The sequence below is a fragment of the Diadema antillarum genome, unplaced genomic scaffold, assembly GCF_040938485.1.
Source record: "Diadema antillarum isolate AM-2024a unplaced genomic scaffold, OU_Dant_1.0 scf00000065, whole genome shotgun sequence".
NCBI classification, from domain to species: domain Eukaryota; kingdom Metazoa; phylum Echinodermata; class Echinoidea; order Diadematoida; family Diadematidae; genus Diadema; species Diadema antillarum.
In genome coordinates, this window is record NW_027270954.1 from 769,188 (window position 1) to 789,238 (window position 20,051).

At 37.3% G+C, this 20,051-nt stretch overlaps 1 protein-coding gene across 1 annotated transcript; it reads right to left on the reverse strand.

Annotated features, from left to right (window-relative positions):
- Positions 1-2,047: 2,047 nt before the first annotated feature.
- LOC139716463 (aquaporin-11-like) lies at positions 2,048-14,894 on the reverse strand. The gene is made up of 3 exons (XM_071628010.1): positions 14,279-14,894; positions 6,991-7,126; positions 2,048-4,623 (listed from the first exon to the last, which is right to left on the reverse strand). The coding sequence occupies exons 1-3, from the start codon at positions 14,735-14,737 to the stop codon at positions 4,385-4,387; spliced, it is 834 nt and encodes a 277-aa protein (XP_071484111.1). The 5' UTR covers positions 14,738-14,894; the 3' UTR covers positions 2,048-4,384.
- Positions 14,895-20,051: the final 5,157 nt, after the last annotated feature.

Genomic DNA, 20,051 nt, shown 5'->3' on the forward strand with positions numbered 1-20,051 from the left:
GTACAGAAAAGCCTGTCTTTTCTGACATTTCAAAATACATAATTATTTCTTGAGAAGTAAAATCAGATTGATTAAGGGTAAATATTTCTCGTCATTTTGTGAATCTAGCTGTGAAGATGTACTCCAACACTGAATATCATTCATGGGGTACTACCTTTATTTGATACAATCAAATGTAGAAAATCTACAGTTATCACAAAATCACCTGCTTGAAACTGATTCCTGATTAAGACTGCTAATATTTCATTCATCCTATGGATGTTCTGATGGTATACACAGCTAGTGCATACATCTATTAACATTACCTTGTATTGCAGAAAAAAGTTTTTACTTTGGATGTAAAGTTTATGGAGTTAACTTTAATATTCTTGCTTTGTTTGATCGCTAAATGGCATACTATTCATAATTTATTACTGTAAAAGTGGATATTTTCGCGCGACTAATTTTTCGCACTTAGCCGGGTCAGAAGAGTTTTCTGTGTTTTTAATTCCGCGGAATCAAGATGTCACACACAGGAACATATGGCGAGCAAAAATATTCACGGGCTTTTATTTTTGCGCTAGTTTCTGGTTGCGCGAAATGCGTGAAAATTTCAACACGGCGAAAATTTCCACTTTTACAGTAAACACTGAACACAATGGTAAAGAAGATAAAGGCCTTTGTGCTTTTAAAAACAAAGGTAACAAAACATCCAGGTCATTGAACTCTGGGAGACCAAGGAAGTTAACTTTTGATACAGCGTTTATGGAGTGTATCTCATCCTTGCCTGAAAATACTGAGGCGGCAATACTGAGTATAGGACCATGCTTGAAGATATCATTGATTTTTTTTTTTTTGATTTTTTTTTGGTGAGATGACACCCATCACTCCCTGTACTTTAACAATCCCTTATAATCCTCTGGCTCCCTTCTTTTATTTTTGGCTGATTGGCTCAGATGACCCAAGACTAGCCAAGCAGAGATAAGTCTATTTGCAATTTAACCCACAGAATCCCAGAAACCCAATTCCTGTGGTTTGGTGCTGTACACTGTTATCACAATTAACTCATCATTCTATTCATGGGGAAGAGTGAAAAACTGTCTTCCATTTCAGTAATTTACTGTTCATCTATTTGTCTCAGTTGCAAAATATTTAGATGTCTTGTAAATGCTTACTCAGAAACTCAGGCAATTCAGAAATCCACACATTTCACCAATGATTAAAAAAAAAAATCATTCCAGTGCCTGCCCCATGGCAATTACCAGAAGCTGATTTCAAGACCCCTCCACCCACAAGGGAAATGCGGTGTTCATAGCACATTAACTTACAGTCCAATAACCAGCACCATGATATTGACAGTCTTCAGTCTGACAAGACAAGCGTCCACTGAACAAAAGACCCCTTCACACATAAAACGGAATTCCTGCTATACAACACGCATTCATCACCACACGACATTGAGCACATTATTGAATGCAACAAGCAAGAGTATGCATGTGAACATAGAGTGCTTTGAGGATTAATCAAGCAGATACAGTAATTTGAGACAAGTTTCTCACACAATGCCATACTTGTGCAACAAAGTAATACCTCAAAATAATCCACCAGTGAGGGTTTCCTTTTGTAGAGATGATCAAGTTGAACCAAATTCATTTTGAGTGTCAATCATGGAGTCAGCGATGGTGAACGATGGAATTAATTGACCTCATGAAGCAAGCGGCGGTCCCCGCCACGGCTCTAATTGATGGTCAATTCAATTGGCGTGCACCAATAATGGAGTGCGGGGGAGCCAATGCCACCCTAATGACCAAAACGTTTTCAGGTTCTTATCGATACACAGCCATTATGGCAATGATTATTGACAAACCCTCTCACATGATGCGGCTGAGCTCGGCATAGTATTGTTGACAAAATCAACGTCAATCAAGGTCAGAGTGAAAGCATGGAGAAAAAAAACCCACTTATTGTTGAAGAATACCTGACCTGTTATGATAAATTCAAGTTAGATATATCTAATTCATAGATAATGCGTAACTATGAATGAACCTTTCAAGATGGTAATATATAACTTTGTTGAACAGAAAAAAAGGCAATATACATTTTTTTTTTTCAAATGAAATGAGTTGTAAACATATGTAGCCCTGCAAATCTACAAATGTGAGTGTAAATGCAGTTCTTGAAGATATAAGAAAGTGCTAAGTAAGTTTCAAAATCTGACCTTGTTGGTTTTTATTGGTAATAAAGGACTTAAACTTCATAAAGACTTCCTGTTTGATATTAGATAGTTGCTTCAAGGTAAACTACAAATTTGTACTAACACTTTACACCAATGAACTAAACAAGTTTAATATGAAATGAGATATGAAGTCTGTCTAATGCCCTCAATGATTGAACATTATCATTACCTATTTTTTTAAATAGCATGCACATTAGTAAACACATTATATGCTCTTTAAGGCACTTCTCTGGTCTGGTAAGAACAGTCACATGATCTACATTCTTCAGACACTAAAAACAGACATTTTGTGCTTTTTTATATTACAATGCATTGAAAATTCATGAAAACTGAAAACCAATCAACCTGCATCAGTGAACACTTGTATTTCTTTTCCATGTTGAATTGATAAATTCTAGCAATAGATATCAAAGCATGGAAAGTGTGAAATGAATCAAAGCAGTTGCTGCACATGGAAAAATTGTCCATAAAAAAGAAAAGGAATGGATTTCCAAAAAAAAAAAACACATAAATATCTTCGCTCAAAAGGTGTGGCAAAAAATGTTAGAAAGATGTGTGAGTGACAGGCAAGAGGAATGTGCACATAAAGAAAGAGATTATCATACACCAAAAATATTTCATCAAAGCAAATTAGCTTACATTTCAATATGTTAGTAAACAAACTTTAACAATAAGTTAAGGCAAAGCATACAATCAAAGTCACTGATAGAGATTTCAATGTTGTCCACCGTAAGTATATGCTGTGAGAACATTAAAATGGTAAATATCAAACTTACTTCCAATATCTCATGACATCACAGAGATGGCACTCACTTTAAAAGTGAGAAAAATTTATGTACTTCAGTGGTGTACAAAACAAACAAAAATCTGAAAAATAACATGCTGAGAATGAAGGCAGCTATATCTTTATGGCTTTATGTAACAGTGGACACCCTCAACACATATGTTGTTGCATGATGCAAATGATGATACAGGAGTATCTACATAGCATGTCAGCAAATGGAGAGGAGATTAAAAAAGATCAACGACCAGGAAACAAATAATCCCTCACCAAGGCTTTGCAGAGAGTAACAATTTTGGTAAAACCTTTACTGATAGGATAATCATTACTAAAAGAAAAAAACAAAACGAAACAAATTGTGCAAATCTAATCAGCTCGTCAAGTGAGAGTGATACTGGTGTTATTAAAGGTGCCTCAAACACTGAATGGCTTTTGATGCAACTCAACGCCCTTATCATTTTCAACCGACGAGCTGTTCCTATGATTACAATGTATATTTTTCCTAAAGTCAAAAACCAACAGGATGATATCAAGGCCTCTGTACCTGGGGGAGCCACAGGAATGCTTCAGTTCCTATGTAAGTCAAAGGTGACAACAGATACTGACAGGGCTCTGATGTACAAGGGTAGAAGGAGTTGCTCGGATCTGACCACATTAAACTAAACTTAACTGTCCCAATCTGGGACTGCACGATTTATGTTCCTGAGGAATGACTCATGGAAGGTGAGAAATCAAGTCGCCACATGGAACGCACTGAATGCTCGGTCTAATTGGTCTAATCATCATTCATTTGTAATGAAATATACTAGAGGATGCATCATCTGCAAGCAGCTCAGGAATTATTCAAATGCTGCCCTGTGATATATGGCTCTGCCACTGAGGTCTACTAGCACACACACACACACACACACACACACACAAATAAATCATGTCTTACAATAAAAAACACAACAACAACAACATTCAGAGGTTGCCACTCTAGCTACATTCACACTGGAATTATAGGTTTTTGCATCACAATGTAATGATTTATTTGTGTGCTATTCACACAGTATGCATATCATTGTGATAGTTTCCATTTTCTTTTCTTTTTTTAAGTTGGACCAACTTTCATATGATCAAAATGTGAAACGGGAGAATAAAAAGTTTTTCATGTCCACACACAAAAATAAACAGTTTTCACATCATGTTGCATAATTAAAAATCAATTTTCAAAAAAAAAAATGCTGATTTCCAGCATAGGCCTATAGAAGCAGGACTATTATCCTGCAATTTGAAAAGTCTGAAATGGCCTGTGTTTTCGCCATAAAAGTGTACTGGTAGATATTGTGTGGATGGAATCAGTGTCGTGTTCCTCTTTAACTGTAATCTTAGCTACAAGCTTGTCATTAGTGCAACTTTGCATGGTTGCCATTCTGTTCGATGACTGCTCCATTGGTCACCCCTCGTCTGTCCTTCTTTGCAGTGCTTGTCAAGAAGGTGTCCACCAGCCAATCGCCGACAAGGATTCCAGTGAAGGGGCCAAGCCAGTAGACCAGCAGGTGGGTGGGGACCTGGTGGTCATGGCAGCCCCACCCAAGAGCAAACCCCAGAACAGGGTTCATTAGTGCACCAGTGTAGTCTAAGCCTGAAATAAGGAAAACAACAGCAAAAACAAATTTACAGCACGCTGCGTGTGGAACAAAACAGGATAGGTTTATTAAAAGTGATGATTACAAATGGTTACACACTTTCCCAGAATTGAAATTATTCTAAATTTGCCCAATGCAATATGGTCCTGGTCAGTTTGGTATTATTTTGGCTTCGAAAATTAAAAAATATATATAAACAATAGGGACCTGCTAGCCTTGAATACTGTTAAAAAAGTAATAATCGAGATGGAATTTTAATATCATTTTGATTATACTTTCGATTGTCCTTGAGCTTTTGTAATATTGGTCCACATGGAATGACTGGTCAGCAACTCAACTGACCAATGGTGCATTTTATATTCCTTCAATTACCACTACTAATCAACCCCTCCATGACAAGGGTTCAAGGTTTTATGAATAGTGATGAAATTACTTTGTTATCAGCAGCACACCCAGTGGTTTGTATAGAGCAACTGCACAGGCTATTCATTGATGAATTTGATTACATCCCATGCCACTGGCATTAGATAAGTTTTATTCATCCTGCATGTTCATTGAACCTTGGACAGGGGAGGGGGTGGGGGATACACAGATTTTGATCTAATACCCTCTGTCACCAAGCCAAACATCAAGGTTAACAGAAATTAATTCAATTAATCAAACTGACATGCACAGTTAAAGTAATCATTTTTCAAATAGGAATATCTTGCATGTTTAAAGAGCTACTGCCCATGGTCACAAATTACACATGTACATGAGCCAGATTATGGCCAAAAAAAAAAAAAACACACACACACACACACACATCTTTTAATGAGCATTCACCTCAGTATGCTGTACAACCTGTATTTTCTCCTTAACCCCTTGAGGACAGGCTGAGTTTGCTACAACATGCATTTCCCATAGACACCTGCCCGAGTATAGAGAACTCGGGACTTGTCTTCAACGGGTTAAAAGGAGTATCATTTGCCACCATGTGATATGAAACTACATGTACCTCCTCAAATTACATTTTGAGAGACAGAGGAAGATCATATGATTTACTTTATTGGGTTAATGACATTTCCTGATATAAATTTGATGTGCATAATGAAAAAGAAAACGCTAAATGGATACATGTAATATGTCTCCCAAATGGTAATGAAAAATCATTATACTGTAATCTAAACAAAAGGGGAAAACACTACATGATGTCATAGATATGGCATCCATTCAACTTTAGAAAAAGAATATCAATATCAGTGACACTAGTGGATAAACTCACTGAGTTTCTTGTTTACAAGTTATGTAACTGTGATTACTGAGCTGGTTAGAAGGTTACTACTGGTTACTGCTCAAAACAGGTGTTTTTATATGATTCACTGTTCTGAAGTTGATTTTACTAGACATACCGAAAGAGCTTTTACAAGAAGTATTACTAGAATTATAATGATAATAATAATAATAATAACTAGACAAGCACTCTGAGAGCGCAGACCTCCACCAAGCAGCTACTTTCCACCCATGGTTTTGCTCTTCCCAAAGAGATTTAAAAGCTCTTTGTGCTCTTCAATAGAGATCAGTGATTTCCACTTATCCATAGGTATACATGCTGAAAAATCGCCCGATTTCCCAATATAGAAGCCTTTGTTACGTCATAAACCCTCTGCTGCATGGCGCGCCTCTCCCTAGCAGAAACTAGAGCATGCACTTTAGTGCGCACATGCAAACCTCAAATACGCGCAGCCTGAACTCCCAAGTTCATTGACCCTATCTGCCAAAATATCAAAAACCTTCATAAATTCCCCCAAAATTCTCGGATCACCACCAAAAGTTAATCGTTTGTTACTTGTGTCATTCTCAACCTTTCCTGCAAGTTTCATCCAAATCCGTTAATACTTTTTGAGTTATTTTGCACACGGACAAATGAATGAACGAACGAACGAACAAATAAACAAACAAACCAACAGTAACAAAAACATAACCTCCTCCCTTGGCAGAGGTAATAAGTGATAGCAGTATGAATTTAATATCAATTAATAAAAAAAAATTCCATTTAAATCATACAAGCTGAGAGTTTAAGCTAAATATTGTTCAACTGTTTGCTGCTAATTGTGCAGTATTGTGAATAAACCAGATTGAATTGAATTGAATAGCCTAAATCAGTCACGAGTGACAAAAGGTATAATTCTTCCAATTGAAACATGACAGTAACACACACTGTAAACTCACAATGCACTCTCTTTTAAAGCATACTCTGTGTCCAATGAAATAGATTCTGCAATGGAGCTAGCTACATATTCAAAGCTGGGAATTAATTCTGACCTGATTCACTCTGTCTCACTCTCCTTTTCAGGCTAAATGGAAAAAAAAAAAAATCTTACCATAGATGACCACCAGAACTGAGATGACCGCATTGATCAAGCGCCAGAATCGTCTGCCACCCTGAAAGACACCTGCAACAAGCTTTAGAAATGTCACTGACAGCATCTCCACAGCAAAACCCACAAAGGGGGAGACCTGGGGATGGATACAGAGAGATATAGGGAGAGAGAGAGATCAAGAATCAAAGCAATAAAACAATATTAGAGCTGAGGTCCCTTAGCCTTGCTTCAACACTGTCGTGCAAACGATATCCTTTATCACATCATACATAAAAATGTCCACAAGGACGTGACACCAAGTAAAGACTAAAGAGCTACGAGAAGGAAAAACGGATGATGCAGACCAGTGTCAAAAGTACAATTCATGTGCTTGAGGGAACCTGGCAAACAATAGGACAATTCACACCCAAAGTACAAGTTCACAGAAAAAGTGTTTTGTTGTTGCTGTTGTTGTTGTTGTTGTTGTTGTTTTTTTTGGGGGGGGTGGGGGTTGGGATCGATAATAAGCATTTCCAGGGTCAAAGCAAATCTGTCCAGTGTTTACAAACACAAATCACTATAAGAATTATATTTCTAAGAGAATGAATGAGCTTTTATATCTAACCCAATTAATAAATGGACTCATATTGACAATGAATTTGTACACATGAATCTGTGGCTTTGCAATTGCGTAATTGAATCAGTATATCCAACATTTAGTTTGGACTTGAGATCTGCATGTATAAATAGTTGAACGGCCGCTATTTTCACATATACATTGTAATATACCCAATTGCAAAATACCTCTGGCACATTCTTTTTACCAACCGGGGTAACTTGGACACATTTGTAATCAGATATTTATTACAGTACCCAACTGGTGGAAATAGTGAAATTGTAAGAATTTAACCTTGACATTTGACCTTGAGCATGTGTACTCCATGGGTGTATGCAAGGGGGGGTCGGGAGGGTCGTACGACCCCCCCCCCCCCCAAATTTTCAAAAGGTCCACTTTTTGTAAAAGACATTTTTGTTTTTTGAGGGCTTTTTACTCTATATAGGCCTACAACAGGGAAAAAAAGTGACCGGTGTTCCAGCAAATTGTCAAAAACCTCGTAAATTTCGTAACTTAGTTTTAATATGCCATAATTTACCTTATTTCTAAGCCGCACTGCCATGCCGAAAAAGTCACTTTTGTATGCACCAAATGGCCCCATTTTAAGATACAAAATTCAAAAACTCCCTACCGTGGGAGGGGGGACACCCCCCTCCCACACCCTCCCCCCGCTCGGTCGCTCCGCTCCCTCGCAAAGGCAAAGGTCCAAAAATTTTGATTACGACCCCCCCAGAAAAAATCCTGGATACACCCCTGTACTCATAAGTTGATAGTAACAGTCCACTGATAGGGAAAAGACTTTTTAGAAACCCACTGGCTACATTATATTGATACATTTTATGAAATCTTTCCTCCACTTTTTTTTTAGATGAAATCCACATTGGGCCGAATGCATAAAACAAGCAATTGCTTGTAAGCAATTGCTTCAAGCAAAAGCACAAGCTCGTCTAGTAAAAGGTGTAGCTCAAGCAATTGCTTAAATACATATGCATAATCTTTTGCTTGTGCACATACCTTTTGCTTGCATTCAGCAAGCAATTGCTTAGGGTTCGAACAATAGCGTCACGCTTGTGCGAACACTAATCTGATAATCTGATAACAAAGGCGTGTTTCGTATTTAATAGGTATTTCATCTAGGGGCATGTGTGAGCTGGAACCTGACATAGCAGTATAGTGATCATAACAACGCTCATATGAAATACACACACACACACACACACACACACACACACACGCTTCCTTTTGCTTGTCCCGCACAAGCAATTGCTTGCGTTTTTCAACAAAAGGGACGTCACGCCTGTGCGAACACAAGAACAAAGGCGAGTGTGGCAGCATGCATTTGAAAGGGCATGTGTGTGCAGAAACATTTCCTGACATAGCAGAAGAGCTATGAAATGACACTCATAATTACACACACAGACGCACACACACACAACTATACACACACTCGTATTACTGGCTGATTCCCACCACTGCTTACAATAGCCCGCATCTGCCAGATCGCACGTGGAGAGAGACGTCTCCTTGCTCTCCACCGAAGCGAGACATCCTACCTATTTTTCATCAAATTTTGCGTGCTAACCACTGGACATTCCCGTTGTTGAAATGAAAAATTTCTTACTCTACTTAAGAGTAATTTCTTGTAGATTTATACCACTCCTTCACAATTGTTGTCTTTCTTCCATGAATATGAAAATGATACTTAAAAGGGAACGTCCCAGATAAGCAAAAGCTCAAGCTCATTTTACAGAGCTTGGAAAATCGTAAGCAATTGCTAGCAAGAACTAGCAAAAGGTATGTTTTATGCATACGTTTTTAAGCAAATCCTTGGTCTCTAAGCAATTGCTTGCGGACAGCAAGCAATTGCTTGTACTTGCTAGCAAGAGCTTCTGCTCGCAAGCAATTGCTCGTTTTTATGCATGATATACGGATTCGAGTAAAAGGCTAGCACAAGCAATTGCTAGCGTTTATGCATCCGGCCCATTGGGCCGAATGCATAAAACAAGCAATTGCTTGTAAGCAATTGCTTTAAGCAAAAGCACAAGCTCGTCTAGTAAAAGGTGTAGCTCAAGCAATTGCTTAAATACATATGCATTATAATCTTTTGCTTGTGCACATACCTTTTGCTTGCATTCAGCAAGCAATTGCTTAGGGTTCGAACAATAGCGTCACGCCTATGCGAACACAAGAACAAAGGCGAGTGTGGCAGCATGCATTTGAAAGGGCATGTGTGTGCGGAAACATTTCCTGACATAGCAGAAGAGCTATGAAATGACACTCATAAATGCACACACAGACACACACACACACAACTATACACACACTCGTATTACTGGCTGATTCCCACCACTGCTTACAATAGCCCGCATCTGCCAGATCGCACGTGGAGAGACGTCTCCTTGCTCTCCACCGAAGTGAGACATCCTACCTGTTTTTCATCAAATTTTGCGTGCTAACCACTGGACATTCCCGTTGTTGAAATGAAAAATTTCTTACTCTACTTAAGAGTAATTTCTTGTAGATTTATACCACTCCTTCACAATTGTTGTCTTTCTTCCATGAATATGAAAATGATACTTAAAAGGGAACGTCCCAGATAAGCAAAAGCTCAAGCTCATTTTACAGAGCTTGGAAAATCGTAAGCAATTGCTAGCAAGAACTAGCAAAAGGTATGTTTTATGCATACGTTTTTAAGCAAATGCTTGGTCTCTAAGCAATTGCTTGCGGACAGCAAGCAATTGCTTGTACTTGCTAGCAAGAGCTTCTGCTCGCAAGCAATTGCTTGTTTTTATGCATACGGATTCGAGTAAAAGGCTAGCACAAGCAATTGCTAGCGTTTATGCATCCGGCCCATTATGATGACATGTTTCTGTTTTGCACTAGCACATCAACAAAATACCTGCGATGCCTTATGGTGCATATTGTAGGCCTACTGTATTTTATAAAACCTGTATGATCTCCAGATAAAGATTCTGGGGAGCTTCAAAAGTAGAGTTTTGGGCCATGGAATCAATGGGGTCACAGGTCAAAGTGAAACTGCTAAAATTTCATTTTCTTTTTTTCTCCATATCTTGGGAATGACTCTAGGTATCTGTTACACACAACTTACATACATTTGTATACTTACAATGCACATGTGATACAAAGTACCAGCATGTTACATTATGTCCTGAAATGAATGGGAGAAAAATATACCATACTTTCTCTGAACAACTTATAAACTGCAAAAATTACAGGAAACAGCAACTGCAAGCCAAGTCTGCCAAGTCTACCCATCTATACGGTAACTACACTGTATAAGAATCTGATAGAACTGTGCATGCATCCTTGATAGAAAGCCTACACAATTTGTATATTTGCATCATGATTTGGATCACTACCAAAAACTAATAACCCGAGTGTTTCTTTGGCAATGGATACAGTGTGTATGTACAAATGTGCAGCGCATGAGTGTTGAAATTTTGTCAAACTCTTTTCATGACTTTTTGACTACAATTTTAGCAGACAAATAGAAGAAATGTGGTAAGCATTACAGTGTACCTCCTTGAACAACAGCTACTAGTTACCCTGTTGAGGACGAGTTCCGAGTATACTTGGGCAGGGGTCTAGGGGAAATGCATGTTGTACAATAGCAAAATCAGCCTGTCCTCTATGGGTCAACAAAGTTACTACACAACTCCAGCCTTGCAGGTTAATAACACAGGATTTGTTTAGCCACTATGGTTCTGTTTTCTTCTCATCTGTGCACATTCTTCAATGAAATTGATCAGTCATCCATGTAGGAATCTTGTGTATGGGCCTCCAAACTATGAGCTACATCCCTTATGATTTAAAAAGAGTGGATTAATCCTGTTTTTCTTTACGATACCAGTGCCATGTTATTGTTGTCTTCTTCTTCTTCTTCTTCTTCTTCTTCTTCTTAGTTGATAGACTATATTGAGCATTTTTATGTAGCATACATTACACAAACCAAGGAAGTGTAAAAAAAAAAGAAAAGAAAAACTACAGGTCTTTCAATTTAGATCGGAAATACATTACTGCGGGTCTGCATACATGGGCAAGTCCAAGATAAACTGTAAGGTTGCCTGAAAAGGCAATTTAATTTCATCTTTGTTCAATATTGAAACATTTGGTATCATTTTGCAGCTTATGGGTTGAAGTTTCATATTTCATAGAAAAACTTTATCATGCAAATTTATGCAAATTCCAAGGACATCACTTACATAAATTATCATGTGCAATAGGCCTATACTGAGGTATATTATGTTTAGGACATTGATTAAACAAAAATAGATAATTCAAAGGGACACAAGTGACATTTGCTTTACGTGCATATATGCATCAAAAGTGATAACTTAAACATTCTTTTAAAGTCACTGCTCCCAAAGGTATAGTACCTTTAAGCATGTGCAATGAATATTATACAAAGGAAATTCAGCAAAATTTTATTCTTGGGCATTGATTTCCATTTTGATTCAAAATAATCCTGTAGATTACAAATGTGGTCTCTAATCAGGAAGGTCAATAAGAATATGTCAATACTGTATATTTACTGTAAATTGTACAAAAACCTGCTGATTTCTGTTTTTTCGCCAGACTTTTAAAGGACAAGTTCACCTTCTTAGACATGTGGGTTGAGTAAATGCAGCAATATAAGTAGAACACATCATTGAGAGGTTGAGGAAAATCAGATAATCCATTCAATAGATATAAATTCTTGAAGGTTCAGCTCAGTCATGGCTGGATGAGAAGACTACTACAGCTTGTGATGTTACATGTGTACAACGACATAAAGAATATAATAAAGAAAAATCAACATATTTTCATTTTTCTTGCAAAACAAAAGAATACTTGACTGCTCTCTTTCAGAAGGCAGGGGAAATAATATTACCCTTAACACTATGTTAAGGGTAATATTAATATACATCAGTGATAATTTGAAGAAGCGTGCACTTTATTCAAAAAGTGAAGTTTTGTGAAATTCCTTATTTTCCTTATCGCTGTACGCATGAGACATTATAATCTTCTCATCCAACAGTGACTGCGCAGGCAATTGTACACTACTTTAAAAATTCATAACTTTTGAACAAATTGTCTGATTTTCCCCAAATTTTCATTGATGTGTTCTACTAATATCGTTGCATTCACTCAATTCACATATTATGAAGGTGAACTTGTCCTTTAAAGGTCAAGGTTACCAACCTCTTGAATCAAAAGAATAACTACAACAATGTAAAATGTCATTAAGCCCAATATGAAAAAATACATTGTAGTTTGCAGGCAAAGAAAAAAAAGGTTTGAAAATGGACCACCCATCCATAATGAACTTGCTATAAAATACATCATTAAAAAGCATTCCTGACTTTAATACCATGTAGAGTAAATTATATGATGTGGAACAAACATAAAATACAACTGTAGCATAAAAACATAGAAGTCAGCAGGTTTGTGAGCAGGTTACAGAGCTGTATGTATTGTATACAACCAACTAAATCAAATGGTCTTACTTTTTTTTTGTAAAATGGTTAATTTAAATACAAAATGTAAGATGTGGTAGCAAAATAACAATCAATTTATTGTAAACTCAGGTTTGTATCAAGTGTGTGTGGGGTTTTTTTTTAATTGCTCTGAAACATGGATGTGGTCAAGCATAAAAACAAAGGGAAACATAAACCTGACAAACAGACACAATATTTTTGTATGCTTCATGAAAACATTAAAGGTTTTAACTTTTTTTTTTTTGAAACAGTCTTACAACTGTACCTACTTAGACCAGGGAGGTGTCCCAATCCCTACTTGAGACTTTGGGCTAGACTTTACAGAAGGACCTACAGGCTACACACTGCACTCTACATTGACATATCGTTGGTGCCAGGGTGACAAAACCTCGTATCTCAATATTTGGTGAAAATGAGTTTTCTTCACAAATATTGAAGCTAGGAACCATTACTATGTAATTCCCAATCCTTATATGCCCATCTGCAAAAATAAGGTCACAAATGATAAATAAAAGTTGGCTGTTTCTATTGACTTACATGTTATGGCAGCCATGTTTTTTAGCTCTCCTGAACATTTGACATTTTTGAGATACGAGGTTTTGTCACCCCACCAACGATATGTATAATTATACATATGTACAAACTGGAGCACGCGTAGGATGATTGCCACATACAGTTGTATTACAATCTTACAGGCTCTTAGTAATACATGAAGTATCATTTCAATTGCATAATACAGGTACTGTTACGATGTACTCAGTGTTAGTGTCATGTTAGGGTTTTGTAAAACTAAAGTTCTGATCTCTCAATTCATATCCATCATCTTGCACTATTTTGCAGTTTTCTCAACTGCTAATGCTATAAAAACTCATTTAGTGCTGTGCACTGACAGTGACTTTGTAGTATAAATGCGGTGACGACCAAAATTTGTTGATCATTTTCACTTTAAGTGTCAAAGCTTTACATACTTAACAGAATCATCAGGGATCAAGGTGAATTGATAACACCAGAATAGTAGAATATAGCACGTTTTGTCAACTTACATGTCATTTAATAATAACGTTAATAATAGGTGCCAAATTAAATATAAGTTACAATTGAGTATAAAGGTCATTGAGGATTAAATACATACGTACACATTGCATTTCTCTTTTTCTTACTTGACAGGAATTTTTACACAGTGTGGTAAACTTACATTTAATCCTGCACTGCAGTTTTCTGAGATCATTTCGACAGTAGCCGCGTGAAAATGTCGAGGGGACGGGGCCCATGATGACTTCCATATGAACGTCGTGTAGCGGTATGCTGCGATAGCACCAAGCAACTCGACCAGTATGGTAAGAATGCCTGCGACAGCCGTCAACTTCCCTCTCAGAATGTAATCAAGTACCGCTGCTGGATTGGCAAACCCTTCGAAAATCAGGGCATAGAGGATGGTGAGAATGAAGAGCACTGTAGCAAAAGGCAAGAGGCCAAGTCTGAGCACCATTCCATTCTCAAACAGGCAGCACACCAACTGAAACGTGTCTATCAGTTCTACAGCATACTGGTAGGAAGGTCTCGGGAGAGTTCGGCGACAGACGGCGCGGAGTACGTGGCACAGTCCGAAGGTGGCCGCGTACCAACAGAGAGAAGTCCCTATTTCGGCATACATTGCAATGTCAGTTATCAATCAAACTGGACAGATAAACTACGGCATTCACTTCCTCGCTCAATGCTGGAACTGATGAACTGATACAGACCACATGACACTGAAGTAGGATGTATTTTAGTTTCCAGCAGCAGTCACTTTAAATAGCCTTGAGCGCGAGTACGGCGCGATCTACGTCTGCCTTTGGCTCAGTAAACAATGTGCTGCGTCGACTCTGCCGCCGTACATCATGCATGCAATGCACACCCACTCAGCAGCTTCGCGTACGTAAGCAAAGCTGAACAAGTGGCATGCAGTCACTGCTGATAGTGATAGGCGGACCGTACCATTGCATCATCAATCGTGTGGGGTATCCCCAAACAGGCCAACCGTGATGTGTACATTGATTTGTTGTTTCAAAAGTGTATAAAAGTACATGTAGTAGCAAAAGTATAGGTGGAGATGAAGATTGAGCTTTTAAACTTTTTGCGAGATACTAAGAAACCACTTATGAAATGTTACAGAGCATACCATTCCGAGGAATTCAAAGTTTATTGATGAAAATCGGTTTTGAAATGGCTGAGATATATCCAAAATAAAGTAAAAGAAAGCCATCCTAATAAAGGGTGCATGGGTCCCACCTTTTATTATCTTTTATGGCAAATACGAAATCAAAATTGTTTATGAAAAATCATGAAACTATCCCTGAATTATTTTTCATTTAATCATCATGACAAAATGAAAAATATGACAAATTAAAAATTTAAAAATCAACATTGATTGGAAATCAATTTTACCATTTAAATACTAGTCATGCTAGTAGGCCTACATTACGAATCCATCGAATAGAAAGCTATCGGATCAAGTCAAACTGTAAATCCAAAAAACGACAACTGGACAACGGATCATGACGTAAAAAAATTATTATAATTATTCAGTAGTCTATAACAAATTGTCAAGCACAAATTCGATGCGGAAATATACAAACTCTATAGAATTGGTAGAAATGCCTGTCGATTCATGACCCGCAATCGTTCTTAAAATTCTGCAAGATTTATTTTCTTAAATATAATCGTCTCTTTCTCTGTTTGCTTCTTCATCAGCGTTTTATTGTTATGCGTTACCATTTTAGGTCCTTAATGCTGTTGTTGATGTATTATCATTATCATTATCATAATCATTTTTTATATTGTAGTAGTAGTACAGTAATATACAAGTAGGAGTAGTTCTGTTGTTGTTGTTGTTGTTATCATTATCATGACCAGTACCGTCATCACTATGACATCACTTAAACATCAGGTTTTGAATATGTAACTAAACTGTTTTTCATAGTAAACTATCCTCCATTAAAATACCTTTTGTAATTTCACTATACATCAGTGACCAAAGTGTTTCGATTGATTCCCAATCAAAAACATTGCTAACTGCATTATTTATTTCCAACAATACAAATATCATAGCTACATAAAATCAGCAGGCCTACAACATTGATCTAAAGCACAGTAGGCCTAAAAATCTAAAATCTCCATCTCCATCTCCCAGTCCCTTGTATCTGTTTTCGTGCTGCCCCTCCTCCCCGCATTTTATACATCATAATAATAGGTCTTACAAGCTAGCTTTATCTCTATACGTCTATCTTATTTTTCTCTCTTCTTCACTCTTCTTTATAATTACCCCTTTATATCTTCTGACCTATAAAAGCACCTCACCAAAACTGGACTGGGCATCCCCTTGTTACAATTCATTTCCTTCTTCATAAATTCTCGTCACGTACCAAGGAAATGTATAAATGTATATTCCTTGCGTGGTTGATATTCGTTTTGTATGAATACTATAGGTATTTCTGTCCCATTATTGTGCGATGTTGTCAAATTCTGCTCATTAATGTACGAATATAATAGGCCTAATATACTCCTCTTCGTGCCTATAGCCATATCTTCTCTGCCCAATCGAGACAACAATAGCGTAGTTATACCCGTAAAAGTTATACCTGAAAAGAAGGTTTCACAATTTTGTAATGTTTCCTTCGCCAATTGAAGAAAAAAAGCAATTTAAAAATGCGTTTTACATGCATGACAGTTCAACACAAAAACAAGCAATCAAAGCCTGGTTGAACCATTGTCGTATTTACGTTGACTTTGATTAGAATGATGGGAAGCTGCGTCCTGCAATCGTCAGGTAGCTAAAATCTGCCACACAACGCATTGTTATCGATCGCTATCATTGGATTAGGCCCTGATTATGTGCACCGCGACACCCGACTCTGAAATCTTAGCTTGTTTTGCTGTCTTTAAAAAGAAAAAAAAATGTCTGAGAGATCAATGACTTTGGTATGCTGATTATCTGTAATAAATTCCTCATTCGAGACTCAATGCTATTAAGGCTTCAGTGTATAGGCCTATAATGTCTGAATGAGTTTATGTTAAAGAGATATAATTGATTATTACAAGTCATAATGAATTATAGATCATGAGAAGAATAATCATAATACGAACCAGATAATGATGATGTTGCGGTAGATATTATGACATTTATAAAAAAAAAATGCATTCTTGCAGTATAAAAGTTCATCGGCTTTCTTCCACGTCGTTCAGATTTTAATTATACGTCTTGCATTATTATGCGACTGCTAACAAATTGAATGACATTGAAAACTGTACATGTATCAAGAAGTTATTCATTTTTATCGATATTTTTATTCTTTAACATATTTTAAGGGGCGTTGCAAGAAAGTTGCAGTCACTTGCAAATCTCCCAAATTGATCGCATGCACTAAGTCTCAGAAATTCATTCCAAACTTAATTTGCATTCAATTGAAAGACTTGCAGTTGATTGCAAGACCTCATTGATTTCAGTTTTCTTCTTGTAACGGAAAGTTGCAATTGATTGTATTTGATCTATCAATATTGCATGGTATGCAATTGACATTTGCCAACGATTGCAACTCGACTTATATTGTACTTGCAAAGCCCCTATAATCTGGCTTCCAGGGCACCGTTGACCAGGTTGACAGCCCTGACAAGTTGTCAGTCTCTGACAATTATTATCACAGTAACGACCAAAGAGTAGAAGCGCATAGCACGCCACTGCGTGTGCTTCTATACTCTTTGGTAACAACCACTGACCAGAGCTTCACATCCATTCAAAACCAGGAATTTTACTGAACAACAATTGTCAGCGACTGACAACTTGTCAGGGTTGACATCTTTCATTGATGAAATGCTGCGGCCTTGGCTTGTTTTTGCCTCCCAGAATATTAACGCCCTCTAACGACGAAAAAAAAAGTAACAGGTTGAACTGTGTGATCATGCTTTCGGCATCTCGACGGCAACTTCCTTGCCGCGATGACAACTTTTTTCGGGCATCAGGGACTACAATTGGCAAAGGGTCTTGAAAACAAAATAACATACTATTCAATCTACTTCATACAATGTACTATGCGTGTAGATCAATGAGACACGCTAACACTGCAGACTAAGGACACTTTGGAATCTATATAATCATCCATTACTAATAGTATAGTAATACTATACTATAAACAAACTTTGCCAAAACGACAGACAAGTAAAACCAGACATCGGGATACGAAATTACAGATTATAGTACACCCTTGTACTCTAAACATACCATACAATTCCAATGCTTACTTTTGTAACGAAATGTAAATCATTACCACAGAACCGGGCTGACTGATTATAGTAGATTCGCAATTGCACAAGTCATGATTTAAAAAAAAAAAAAAGTTGATTGAATAGTCATGTAATCATAACGCAATATGTTATACCCATTATCACCATCATCACAGGCATTTCAAAGACAGACTGTCATGCATCATCAAGGTCCTTAAACTCACTTTGATTAACAATCAAAATTAATATTCGTACAAAATGTAGACCTGTAAGTGTTATGTGGTTACTAAAATTTGCACAAAGTGCGTGTGCAATAGTCAACCTCCCATAAAGACACGATTGGTTTTCATAGTAAACACCGGCGTTTCTACCAATAACATGACCATGCACCGAGGCCATTAATAGAAACTGAAAATGACCATGCAGAATGTAAACAGCTTGTATCCGGGTTTTCAATATTTGTATAATTTATAATGATTATTTTGTTTCCTGAAACCGACTACATAATTATGTATTACTAATGCTTATAGCGTACAATACTCCGAAAGAAGAGGTATACAGTATGTCCAAAAAATTACAATCGGACTTTCGCACTGATAACACCAAATATGATTAAACTGTCCAAATGCTACTTCAGGGTCTTAAATAAAACATCTTAGCTCTATTTTGCAGAAAATCCCATTCAATTTGGTCAAGCGGTTACAGAGAAATGTGGATAGTTGTATAGAGCATGTCATGAGTCTGATTCTTCCAGTTTCAGCACTTGGATGCTCTTGGAACTGCATATCAATGTGTAAACACAATAGACAGAACTTGGAGGGAAGAGATTCCTGACATGTTCTACAAAATTCCTCATTTCTCTTTGACCACTGAAGTAAATCGAATGGGGTTTTCTGTAAGATGTGGGCAATGAGTTATAGTTTAAAACCCTGAAATTGTATTTGGATTGATTCACTATTTTAAAAGTTATCATTGCGGAGGGTCCCGTTGTATTTTTTTTTTTTGGGGGGGGGGGGGAGGGCAAAAAATACGGTATAGCAGGGACCGCGTCTTTGCCCAACTAAAGCTGTGTTATCACAGCGTTATTTTTCACATTCCTTTTGCATAATTATAATTATGTCTCCATTTTAGAGTATGGTAAGGTACCTTAACATCGGCACCCGGCGTGACATACATGTCATAGCTGTTAGCGTATATAGAACGATAAAGCAAGCGTAGGATTGAGTGTCACATATACTATTCTATAAGCTATGAAAATAACGAAGACACGAACAACAAACTCATAACAAAACTAACAAACTAAACTAAACACGGTTCAGTTACACATACGCGCTTAGTAAACTGCGCACACGACGCATGACTGTGAAATTCACGTTTATTATAATTATAATACATGTACCTATTAGCCGGGTTCACACGTACACCAATTAGCGGGATACAAATCTCGAGATTTGCATCGCGATCGTCATCCCGCTAATTTGTACGTGTGAACCCGGCTATTGAGGGAGCCGGGAGTGTCGATGTGGAGGTACCCTTTTAAGCCGCGCAAAGAAAATGCACCGCACGCACTAAAATTTCACTATAGTACAGAGATTCAGAATCAAGAGGACGGTCATGATATTCGAAACTGCAGTATCTATGGCATATTTGAGGCAAAACTTAGGCGAATTTGTTCTATACTTTTGGAATAAAGCTGCAGAACCGCAGGG

Bases quoted from the DNA above. Each gene is read 5' to 3' on its own strand.
- LOC139716463 (XM_071628010.1), bottom strand. From the start codon at position 14,737: ATGTATGCCGAAATAGGGACTTCTCTCTGTTGGTACGCGGCCACCTTC. The intron at 7,127-14,278 runs GTAAGTTTACCA...ATCCATCCCCAG, and splicing joins ACTGCAGTGCAGGATTAAAT to GTCTCCCCCTTTGTGGGTTT. The intron at 4,624-6,990 runs GTAAGATTTTTT...TCCTTATTTCAG, and splicing joins AGTTCTGGTGGTCATCTATG to GCTTAGACTACACTGGTGCA.